At 54.1% G+C, this 12,234-nt stretch overlaps 1 protein-coding gene and 1 long non-coding RNA gene across 4 annotated transcripts in view; one reads left to right on the forward strand and one right to left on the reverse strand.

Annotated features, from left to right (window-relative positions):
• The window catches only part of LOC126492952 (uncharacterized), a 9,887-nt gene extending 5,691 nt beyond the window's left edge, over nucleotides 1-4,196 (reverse strand). For both annotated transcript variants that reach the window (XR_007589713.1, XR_007589714.1), the window contains exon 1: nucleotides 2,807-4,196. This is a non-coding gene — a long non-coding RNA (uncharacterized lncRNA). The remainder of the gene's footprint in view (nucleotides 1-2,806) is intronic.
• Nucleotides 4,197-4,497: 301 nt separating this feature from the next.
• The window catches only part of Wnt6 (Wnt family member 6), a 16,616-nt gene continuing 8,879 nt past the window's right edge, over nucleotides 4,498-12,234 (forward strand). For both annotated transcript variants that reach the window (XM_050129642.1, XM_050129644.1), the window contains exon 1: nucleotides 4,498-4,878. In XM_050129642.1, the coding sequence (XP_049985599.1) occupies nucleotides 4,637-4,878 (242 nt within the window). In that variant the 5' untranslated portion in view covers nucleotides 4,498-4,636. The remainder of the gene's footprint in view (nucleotides 4,879-12,234) is intronic.

The following is a 12,234-nucleotide window of genomic DNA, read 5'->3' on the forward strand; positions in this document are numbered from 1 at the left end:
TCACTGTCCCCACCTGTCCACCTCTATGCTCACTGGCCCCACCTGTGCACCCCCATGCTCACTGGCCTCACCTGTCCATCCCCCAGAGCCCTAGCAGGACTTTCACAATAGCTGTTCCCTCTGTTTAAAATGCCCTTCCCTCCTTGTGTCTCCTGATTATCTTCTTAGATCTTAGCGTGTTCCTCTTTAGAGAAACTGCATCGTTTTCTGAGTGGCTCAGTGCTCCCCAAACACGTTCCTAGGTCCTTCCATCCTCCCAGGTGCTGTCAAGGCTATAGTTTCCTTTTCTTCTTTTCTTTCTTTTGATTAATCAGAACGATTGACTCCCTACTATTTAGTTGGCTGCCCAGCACAGGGTACTTCCTGCTGCTGGAGTGAGAGACCCAGCAATCAGTAGTTCACAGGACAGAGACCGACTCTGAGGACCTGGCCTCTGGAGCTCTGACTAGGCTGCCACCCACCCCCACCCCAGTCCAAACCACAGGAGTTAGGCTGTGGGATGAAACGCAAAGATAATGTGCTTTCCTGGAATGGTTGAGGCCCTGAGTTCGAGAATCAGATCCACTATCATAAAAACAAAGACAAAACAACAAAGGACAACCCATGCAGGCGACAGCCTGGGGCAAGATGACTGCAGAGGCTCCTGAGCTAACTCCTGTTGGTCTGCTGGGGTCGAACTAAGTGTTCTCTGGCATCCTCCCAACACAGCCTTGGTGGGAAGCAGCACCTCTGTGCTCTGCCCCTGTCCCCTATTTCAAGATTCTCCTGGGCAGGTCATTTCTCGCTCCAATTGGACTGGACTGGAGAGAAAGGGTAGAGATGGGAAGAGGTGGGCTCTGAGGTGGGGTCAGTATCTGTGGAGACAATGGCTCAGATGGAATCTCCTTGGGATCTGGGCCTGTGAGGCAGGTATGATAAGGCAAAGGATGGGCACACTCTGGGGATATATTGCCCAGGTATGGAAGTTGAATAGAGCTGCCTGGGATACCCAGAGGAGAGGAAATGATTCTCTCCCTTCTCTTTCTTTTTTCTCCCCTCCATCTCTCTAAAGGTTGGGCTTTCCTATCTCTTTTCTTCTGGGTCCCAGAGACCCAGGGCTTGTGGGAGTTCTCAAGGTCCTTCCTGAAACTGAGAGTTAGACCCCACCGCTAGACACATAGAGGAGGAGGAGGGAATGAGGAAAGAATGAAGGTTATTCAGAGGGGAAAGTTCACAGGCCTAAATTCCTGGGCTCCTGCAGCTCAGCCATCCTGAGAAAAGAAAAAAAAATCACAGTGGAATGATTTAGAGACCAAATTCTGTACATGGCGGAGACATGAAGACACTAAAGGCAGGAAAGAGAATCCAGTGGAGACGGAGGGCTCTGCTTTCGCCTGCAGCGGCGCGATGCGATGTTATCTGTCTCCAGCTGCCTCTCTCTCCCTTCACAGTCCCCACCCCTGCCCCTCCTTCCTCTTCAACCCCACGTCTCCCCTTCAGGGTCTTTGCACCAGAACCTAGAATTGGAATTTACAGGTTCACAGCGCTAAGGCAGAGTGATGGAGGGGGAGCTGGAGGCTCCCAACGCTCAGACTATCGTCTCTAAACTCAAGCTGCCATTGCTACACTACTGCCTTTTCCGTTTTGACCTCCAGCAAGGTTTCTTTATACAGGCGTTTATACAGAGGCATGTGTACGTGTGTGATTGTGTGTACACGGGTGTGATTGTCAGGGAGGCTGGTGTGACTCTCAGCGCCAGCCAGCCCATCAGCTCTCCCCATCTGTACCTGCCCATGAGAATTACCTAGAACTGTGGAAGGGGAGGCAAGGGTGTGGTTTCCGTAGGGTGTCCATTTACCTGTGTCCCTCTGATATATGTGTGAGTGTGCATGTGTGCATACAGGTTTATAACTGTTTGTGTCTCAGTCTTCAACTCTGCTCTTTGGAGGTCTCTGAAGGTTTGAGGGGGCATAAAGACAAAGTGATTTGAGTCTGTCCAGTATCCAACCAAAGGACAAAGGGAGTGGTAAGGCAGGGTGCTCCCCAGAGCCCTGGTTCCCCCTTGGGACCAAAGCTCTGGCGTAGGGTCTCTAGAAGGACTGTCTCATCACAGCCCCAGGCCTCAGCATTCTCTGCTCTGGTGCTTCTGCAAGCAACACTTACCAACCGATTCTGGAGTGGGGCTGGGGGTGGGGGAGTGGGGAGGATGGACTAAGGCTTGGAGAGTCCAGGGATGGCTAAAGATTCTGCTGCAAGATCTGGCTGGAGCACATTGCAGGAGGGGTGGGGCCAACTGTGTGTGTTTAGAGGAAAGGTGGGGGGTGGGGGCAGAAGGGCCGCCTGTGGGGGAGCAGGCTTCTTGGCAAACGCCCCAGTTTCCTGAGCTGATCCCTGCTCCCTGCCACTGCTCCCAATTCTGTTGTTTCAATAACATCATTTTTATCCACCCCACAGAGAGAGAGTGTCTTAGGAGGGGGAGGCAAGGGGCAGGGCTAGGGCATGGGGGGTGGGATAATTGAGAGAGCCTGGGGTCTGGAATCAGCAAAGACTAGATTTGGGGCGCTCCCTCCTCAGGGCGATCCCAGAGCTCAGGTCCCCTGATGACAAAGATAAATACATTAAAATTCTTGCCTCGGAGAAGAATGCAGGACAGGGAGAGTATTTCATAATCTGCAATAACAGTAGCAGGGTGGGGATAAGGGGCTTGGAACAGAGGCGCTGGCTCCCAGGGAGCTGGTCATTGGCCACCTGCAGCCTCCAGGGACCCCCCCCCCCAAAAAAAGCCCACTTAGATGCGAGGTTGGCACCAGCTAGCTTCAGTACTCACCCAGTCTGGTATATCCTTGAATGTGCTATGCTCAGCCTTGGTACTGCCTAATACAAGGGCTGAACAAAACTGCTACGTGCTGGAGCAGCGTGCGCTAGAAGGGGAGGAACGCAGTTGGTCGATTATCTGCCTGAGCACTGCTGTCTCCCTCCTCCCTACTTCCTTCCTTCCCCAGAGTGCTCCTACACTCTTCAAACCTCAGTACCCAGGACAAGGACTTCACTGGTACATCTTCGACACCAGGGCCCTGCCTTGGGGGTCTCCAGACAATCCAAGGCCTTATTTTTGTGTCTAGGATAAGGTTTTTCCTCTTCTCTCTTCTTCTGTCGGTCATTCACCTTCCTTCCGCAATCTGCTCCCCGTCCTGATGGAGTCATTTGCGGTCTTCTCATGCCTCTTTTCTGGCCCCAAATCTCATCTTCACTCATTTTCCCTGCTCTCTGGACGACTCAGGACCTTGCTTTCTCTTCGCCCACCAGTGGTGTTTGTCTATATTGGCGGTGTTCTCAGTTTCCACTTCTAAATTCCACCCCAAACGACAAGGAACGTTTCCCTCTGGTGTGAAATGTCTGCCACGTGGGCTTAAGGTCCCTGTCTAAGGTTGATGGGTCCTCTAGATAGTGGTGGCAGAGAAATTGGCTCCTGCTTCGGAATGTCCGCACCACCTGTCCCTCGCCACTCCTGGGGCACGTCGGGGGGCCTCTGCCCCAAGCCAGAGAAGCAGAGGCTGCCGCCCCGCTGCCAGCCGCTTGGCTTGATGAATGGAGCTGTCCCTCCTCCCCACGAGGCCTTTGATCTCTTCCGCGTGGGGAGGGGGTCAGGGGCATCAAAGACATTTTTGTGGCATTAGAGAATCAGATAAACCACCTCACCTGCAGCTGGCTCTCCCACCCCTTCTGCCCGGGCCAAGTTGGGGGAGAAACTCGAGGCAGGCACCCGAGGACAAGCGAGACCCCACTACAGCAAGCGCTGACCGCTCTTCTCTATGAAGTCTGCAAGCTCGGCCCTCCATCTCACTTATGAGTAGCGAATGCTGGAGCGCAGGCCCTGGAGAGGCTCCACTTGCAGTCTTATCTCCCCCACAGTGTCCGCCCCCGGCTGGACGCGTGGCTGGGGAACTAGAACCCAGGCCTCGAGCTGGCTCCCTCGCTGGGACAGCGGCTGCAGAAGGGGCAAGTAACACGGAGTTAGCTATCCGCAAGAAAGTAATGCCTCCGAAGTGTGTTGGGCCGGCAGTCGAGTTGGACAGCCTCAATGAGCGAGCATCCCGCGTCCCGGGCGGACTTCCTCACTGGCCCCCATCTGTATCTCTCTGCACACTGTTCCCTCCCCCCCCCCCAAACTCCCTCATTCCTGGGAAGTTTTCTCTCTTTACAGTCAACAAACCTGTCAAACTTCTCCCAGCCAGTCCCCCTTTCCCAGTTCCTCTCCCCCCCTCCCCCATTACTCTTCTCTACTATTCCTCCCGCCACTCAGCGCAGCGGTCCGGGGGATGGCAGGGGACAACCTCGGAGAGGCGAGAAGAGGGGCAGGCGGGCGGGTCCCGCACCCAGGAGCGCGCGCGGGCCCCGCCCCAGCACCCGGCTCCCGCCCTTCGCTGCGCTCTGCGCCCGCCGCCCCGGGGCGCACGGCTCCTTCCCAGGAGTCCCGCCGCCTGACTGTCGCAACTGCCACCCCGTGGCCCCCCTGTCCCCCTCCCCCGCCCACGCTTCGGCCCCGCTCCCCTCCCACCCCCGCCCCCGGCTCTGATTTCTTCTCTCCAGCGAGCTCTGCAGGAGACACAGGCTGCTCGGTCCGCTCTCCGCCTCCGCCGCGCCCTCCTCGCCGGGGATGGCCCCCCCCTGCCGCCACCGCCGCCGCCGGCGGAGCCCTCGTCTCCCGGCAGCCGCCTCGGTCGCCGCGCTTGCCCTAAAGCCCGGCGGTCCGCGAGCCCCGGCTCACCCCGCAGCCTCGCCCCCCTCACCCGTGCCAGACTGCGGTAGAGCGCTCACGATGCTGCCGCCGGTGCCCTCCCGCCTCGGGCTGCTGCTGCTGCTGCTCCTGTGCCCCGCGCACGTCGGTGGACTGTGGTGGTGAGTGCTGAGTGGGACTGTCCCCCGCGCAATTCCAAACGCCAGAGGGTGGGGACCCAGAGCCAGTCTTGGGACTCGGTGCCGCGATCCTGCTGCCTTCAGGTTCTACCCGCTCAGAGATCCCAGCCACCGGGCGGTTGCACCAGGACAGGACCCGCGCAGACAGTTCCTTTCTAGTCTCTGCCCGAGACATCTGACGTGCCACTTTGACACTCCCTATCCCTGGATATTCTATTGTGTTTCTTCCCCCTGTGTTCTCCCTTCCCCCAAAGAAATGTGTCCAATTCATATCGCAAGGAATTGGCAGGTAGGTCAGGGAAAGCTGCTGGATGTCATGAGATCCATAGTGAGAGATTAGGTGAGGACGGGAGAAAAAGCGAGGAGAGTTCTGCTGCTGGATTTGAGGGGAAAGATGGGAACAAGGTGGGAAGCTGTAAGGCAGAGGGTCAAACAGCTGCCTCTTTCCGTCCGTCCGTTACCTATACCTATGGCCTCACCATTGCTGGCTCTTTCAGCATGGGCGGTGTGCAGGAAAAGGGAATGTAAATGGGGAAACTGAGTCAGGACTCTGACTTTCTTTACTGCTTTCCCCCCAGCAAGTAAGAAAGACAGGAAGGAGTTTCTGGAAGCCGGCCCTTCCAGACGTGGGAAGTAACGATTTTTTTAAAATGTGTAGCGGAGATGTGGGAACCGGGGAGTGTCCTAGTGAAGCGAGTGAAGAGCCAGGCCAGTCGAGAGATGGGGCAAATTCTCAGACTGGGAATCTGGGGATTGGATTTAGCCAGAGAAGACACCTAGAATGCGAAGGTTTCCAGAGGTTTGAGCCTTGAGGGGTAGGATAGGGGAGGAGAAGCGGGGGCCCCGCTGGGACAACTCAGATCCAAATCCTCAAGACTTTTTTTCCTCTTAGTTTTTAGAGCCACAAACACCCGCCCGGAATAGCTCTGTGTTCAGAGAGGAGGGATTTGGGCAGGAGTGCTAATGGATTAGCCAATCCTAAGAAAGCAAGGACTTCTATATTTGCATATCGCCGCCTCATTGGCTGAACTCCTACCCTCTACCCTCTCTCACCCGCCTTCGCGGTTTTGGACCCAGGGGTGGGGCAGGCCCATCCCTCTCTCCGACTGAGATTGAGTAGTATGCCCACACAGGAAGCCGTTGGCCGCTATCCTTCCGCGATGCGGGAGAGACATCCTCGTGGGTGTCAGTGAGACGGCAAATACAAGACTAAGGTTCGGGTTAGGGAACATGCGTCTTTAGTTTAGATGCAATGCAGTCCTTAGCAGTTTTGACAGACGGATCTAATCTCAGCCATTAAATCTGTGGTTTTAAGCGAATCACTTCCCCACCCTACCCTACCAACTCAGTTTTTAAAAAACAGTCTCCCTACCTGCTAGGATTGCCGAGAAGACAGGGTAGGAAGATCTATAGAATGATCTGACATTAGGAGCCTTCTTCCCATTCCACCTTTTCATCCCATAGGCCCCCCTAGGGGTGAAAAGTGGGGTTCCCTTGAATTCAGAATAAAGAGTCAAAAGTAATACTTGGTAAAGAGCTCCCTCTCTCCTCTTAGACACCTTTCCTAATTTTACTCTTTCTCAAGATGCAGGGCAGGGCTGTCCCTGCCACCTCATTCTTCCTTCCCCATTGGTCTAAATTGTTCTTTCTAACAATTAAAATACCACTTCCTCCACAAAGCTGTCATTCTGAGGGGCCAGTGGCCTCCATCCCACTGCAATCCGGTGCTACTACCATGCTCTGAGCACTGGGCAACTGTGAAGTTACCGCACTTTACTGGTAATTGTCTTTTCTGGGGGTCTTTTTGTCCTGTTCCTTTGTCTCTACAGTTCTAGAAGCCCAAGATAGCATAGGTGCCAGACACAGGTTTTCTGGGTTTGTATCTGTGAGGGTTCCTTTGTTTAGGAAGGACTGCTGGGTGGGAGCCAAGCCGAGGGAGAGGGGCCTGGACCCTCTGGAGATTGACCCTGAAGCTGGGAAGCAGGGAGTGGGGGAGGAGGTGAGGAGGGCAGGTGTGGGAGAACACAGGGGCCTTCATGGCCACAGCTGCAGTGGGGAGCTGAGTGAAGAGTGAGGGCCAGCGTGATAAGGTGGCCAGCACATGCTTCTCTCTCAGCTGTGTTTCAGCAAGAACCTGCGCCTCCCACCTGCCTTGGCCCCTTCACTTTATTCCTTTGGTCTGAGCCCAGGTTGACTTCCATGGTCTTTGATTCCTGCTCATGCTCCCCCCCCCCCCCATAGCCTTCCCAGGCCAGGCCTGAGCCTGTGGGTGAAGTCTTGCTTGGTATTAGCCTGGGGTTCTTGGCCACTTACTACCCTAGCTCCCCAGTCTCACTAGAGCTAGGTCCTTCAGAACTGGTGTCTAGGACCTTCTGTGCGGCTCTCCCTTCTCAGAGGAAGATGACTAGAAACTCAGTGGGTGACCAGAAAAGCAGTGTGACCTACAGTAGCCATTTCCAGAATCGAGCTGTGGTCAGGAGAGAGGCTCAGAAGACTCTGACTGCCTGGGCCACTAAAAGAGAGTCCTGAGCTGGGTAGTAGTGGTGGCACATGCCTTTAACCCCAGCACTCGGGAGGCAGAGGCAGGTGGTCTACAGAGCGAGTTCCAGGACAGTTAGGGCTATTACACAGAGAAATTCTGTCTCAAAACAAAACAAGACAAACAGAACAACCAATCCCCCCCCCCCAAAAGAGGGTCCTGGAGGAGAGTGACCCGGGCCCTGGATCAGTCAGTTCAGGGACCAGGCCGTCTGGCTCCAACATTTATCGTCCACCTTTCTCTCCCCTCCACCTCCTCCCAAGGCAATGCAAGATTTCTATTTTTAATTTTTCTTGTTTAGTTTTGAGACAGGGTCTTGCTATGTGGCGGCGCATGCCTTCCAAACTCTGCCGCCAGCCTCTGTGTATCTCCAGTGTAACCATATCTTTGTGAATCCCAGAATCCCAGATTCCAGGACACTGGCCAGGCCCTCCCGAGGTCATCTTGCTCAGTTCCTGCCTCCAGGCCATCCAACCTGTGTTCTGCCCTCCCTCTGTCCTGAGAGTAAGGGCAGGAAAGAGGCTCTGGCTCCTGGATCTCCAGGTCCCCCCTCCTCCTCTACTCCCCTCTGCACAATGTCTGAGCCATCTTTATTTCTACCTTCAATCAGTGGATGTAGAAGATAGCACACTCTCACAGAAGAGCCAAGTCAATCTCCCTTCTTCGCCCTTCCTCTTTCCTCCCTGTTTTCTATTTTCTGTGAGCAAAACCAATTCTCCCCTGTTTCACCAGGAAGAAGTCTACACCCAGTCATCCACTTAGCTAAAGCTCAGGGGCAGGCTCGCTGCTGACCCAACAGGGAGGCAGGGAAAGGACCAGACCTCTTGCTGGTACTCGGGCTTTCTGGATGCTCTCTGCTGTTCCTTTGTGTGCCCATACTCGTCCCAGTCACTAGACCATCCTGTCTTTATCTGGAGCCCTTGACCCCTCCTGGCCAAAGCTGAGGCTTACTCACATCCAAGTTCCAGAGTAGGGATGGCTTGGGGGTGGGGTAGCCATCCAGTCCCTTTTCCAGGCCTCAGCCTTGGCAGCTTCCCTTCTGGGGAGACAATGAGGCTAAGAGCAGAAAAGGGCAGGGGCTAAAGGACGCTGGCTTGATCCCGGCCAGAGCATGCCCTGGGCCCACCAGAGTCCTGGCACCGTGACATTTCCTGGGGTGTAGTGGGGGCTGGGGGTGTGAGGCTCCCTCCTGCCCCGTTCGCATCTGAAGCCAGGAGTTGGTGGCTGGAGGTCAGTGGGAGGCCCCATCACCAGGGCCCTGCAAGGGGGATTCCAGAATGTGTACTTTGATGGGGAAGTGCAGCTGCGGAGGGAACGGCCCCGGGCAGCAGCCAGCCCAGGCCAGCCAGCAGGAGGCCTCAGGGAACCGGACGCCTACACTCTGCAGACTGGTGAGAGCGCCCCCTAGCCCGGCATTTTGAGAAATGCGGCCAGGAGGAGACTTTGGCTGGTTATACCCGCCCGGAGCCCTCTGTTTTAATCTCGAATGTGATCTAGAAAGGACCGAGAAGTAACCTAGTCTGTTATGGTCAGTAGTGAGGGTAGAAGGTCCAGGGACAGGAGGGGACTTGCCCAGTGCTAAGCCTGCATGTTGGTAACTAAGATTGGGGCTCTGAGCCCTGCCTCTTTCTCAGTGCTCTCTCCTGTGTGTGATGGGGGTGGGAATCAAGATGAGGGACAAGGCTTTCACGGGCTCCTTGCTCCCTCCCCCATCCCACCCTCAGAAGAGTGCTTGCCATTCTACACGGAAGAGCAGAAGGTATGACAACTGTCCAGCAGGCATCCAGTGGAGGGCATTGCCTCCGGAGCTTTGGCAAGCAGGAAGTTCTTTTGCACAGTGAACTCTGTCTGGGAAGGGAAAGCCCCTGCCTCTCAAAAAAAAAAAAAAAAAAAAAAAAAAAAAAGAAAAAAAAAGACAAAAGTGTGAGGAAGGACACAGGGAACCAAATGTGTCTGCGTGGGGAAGGGCGAGTGGCGACTGGGGGGCCACAGGTGGGCAGTGGGGAGGCAGGGGTTAATGGACTGGGGCATCACTGGCTTTGATGTGGTGGTTGGGATGGGGGTAGGGACTGGGGGAGGGGAGCAGTAATTACCGAGTTAGGAGTTAGACAGAGCAGGACAGGACAGGCGGGCGGGCACAGGCCCGGCAGCCTCAGCAGCCGTCAGGCAACATTTTTCTGCCCCCTTTCCACCACTCACCTCCCCCACCTCCACACACCCCCACCCACAGCCCCAGGGCTCAGAGCTCCCTCTGCTGGCTCCTAGGAGGTGGGGTTGGATGTCGGATCCTAGGGTAAGGAGTTGGGGGCGGGTAGAAAGACTGGCATGCTTGCTGTGAGATTTTCCTAGGGGTTAGGCACTCCTAGGAAGTCTGTGGTCCCCTGGCCTCAGTGAGCCATTTGGTCAAGAGGATGGATCCTGGGTGCCCTGGTCCCTGGGTAGGCTGAATGGAGAAGGAAACCTAGATCCACAGTGGACAGGAAAGACAGAATGTTGCAGAAAGGACATTATGGGGACTCCACACCTACCACCTACGTCCCTGCCTCTTGCCCTGCATTGAGCAGGCCTGAGAATACAAGCATTTGATGGCATCCACTCTCTGTCCAGGCCAGTATACATGGGGGAGGGATTACGATTTCCATTTTCCAGGCGAGGAATTACCACCCATCTAACAAATATTAAGTGTGTTTCGCATGCCAGGGACTCACACCACATCACTCACACCACATCACACAAGCAAATGACAGAGCTTAGATCCAGCTCATGCCTGGACCCCCCAAAGCCCTGAGTGTGTCCCACTGAGGTGAGGACACCATGCGCACTTGTGAGATTCCTGTCTTTAATGAGACTGAGGAGACAAGACAAGCAATCACAAGCAAGGCACACTCAAATGAGTGACAGCCAGGATGCAGGCTGCGGCTCCTGAGGGTCGGACCTCTGAGGTGAGATTGGAGGGATGCTGGCTAAGAGCATCCTGATGGCTTACAATTGTTGAGGAAGTGGCCTTGAGACCAGAAATGTGGCCTGGGATGGAGTCAGGCCCTGAGAGCAGCAATGAATTGTGTGGTACAACCTTGAGAGGCCACCCGGGTCTTCTCATGGCTCAGGCAGCCGTCTCCATACCGGCTTTGGGTGGTCTCATTCTGTTCTCACAGCACTGGAGGTTGAGCCCACAGCCTCAAGCATGCCAGGCAAGGGTTCTACGACGAACTTTTTATTTTGAGATAGGGTCTTACTGAGTTTTCCAGATGGCCCTTGAGCTCACAATCCTCCTACCCCAACTTCCTGAGGAGCTGCCACCGGACCAACTCCTGTTGGTGGATGTTTGTTGTTGTGGAAATTTTATAGCCGAAGCTCTTAGCCAAAAGCTTGCTATGTAGATGAGGCTGGCTTTTGACTCACAGAGACCCACCTGCCTCTGCTGCCCAAGTGCTGGGATTAAAGGTGTGTGCCATCATGCTTGGCTCTGTTTCGATTTTTTCTTGTTTTTTTTTTTATTTCTCGAGACAGGGTTTCCCTGTGTAATAGTCCTAGCTGTCCTGGAACTAGCTCTTGTAGACCAGGCTGGCCTCAAACTCACAGGGATCTGCCTGCCTCTGCCTCCTGAGTGCTGGGATTAAAGGTGTGCGCCATGACCACCCCGCCTCTGTTTTGATTTTTTTAAAAAAAATATTTATTTATCTATTATGTATACAGTGTTCTGTCTGTGTGTATGTCTGCAGGCCAGAAATGGGCACCAGACCTTATTACAGATGGTTGTGAGCCACCATGTGGTTGCCGGGAATTGAACTCAGGAACTTTGGAAGAGCAGGCAATGCTCTTAACCACTGAGCCATATCTCCAGCCCTGATTTTTTTTACAGACATTTTTTCTTATTATTTGCACCTAAATGCTGCAGCGTAATGCCCCTTTCCTGAGCATTCCCACTGTATTAGAAGGAAGGGGAAAGAGGAACAGCTTGGATAGGACCGGGTTCCCAGTGCAGAAAGACATGCGTGCTGTGCTAAGGTGCTATTGCAGCCGGCTCTTGGTGCTTCTTTTTTTTTTTTTTTTTTCTGTTTTGATTTTTAAATAACCCGTTTTGTAATGAGGAGTCCCCTCCAGGAAGTGGCCAGCAACCTGCTCATCTGCTCACCCGCGCGACCGTGAAGCAGCTGAGGTGAACGAGCTAGTCTTCACCATCTCCTTTTATTCTCCGAATCCAGAGGCAGAAGAGTAAGCCAAACAAACTGAACCAGAATATCGAGGTCTCTGGGTCACACAGGTCTACAGTTACCGCTGGTAGGAATTGTCTGGGCTCTGACGCCATCTTAGTGGACCACTGACCCATCAACTGTAGTCCTGGAGGGAGATTCTCAGTGCAGGACAGGACAGTTACGGTGGCCTGGTAGGCTTGTCCCTTCTTGTCTGTACTGAGTTCTTTTAGGGCAAGCCATGTTCTCTGTGCCCACGTGTGGCAATAAGATTATATCCCAGAGAGCATGTCGTGTATCTATTCTTTACCACCATGTATTTCAGGATTTAAAATATACAAATTGCTCTAAACGTGTGTGCACCTTCTCTGGGCTGACTCCAGGTCACCACTGATCCAGAGTCCCCCAAAGCAGAGTTCATATGTAAGGAAACAAAAGGACTGGAAACAAAGTTAATGAGAGGGGACCAGAGAGGAGGTGAGGGCTGCTCCAAGGTGGAGTCAGACATTACCACTGAGACTGGAGGGCTTCTTGCATCAGCAACCCACCGTTTCTTCTTTTTTGCCTTTTTTTTAAATATTTATTTATTTGTTTATTATGTATACA

Source organism: Alexandromys fortis, unplaced genomic scaffold (genome assembly GCF_014885135.2).
Source record: "Alexandromys fortis isolate MF-2015 unplaced genomic scaffold, M_Fortis_MF-2015_v1.1 scaffold_319, whole genome shotgun sequence".
NCBI classification, from domain to species: domain Eukaryota; kingdom Metazoa; phylum Chordata; class Mammalia; order Rodentia; family Cricetidae; genus Alexandromys; species Alexandromys fortis.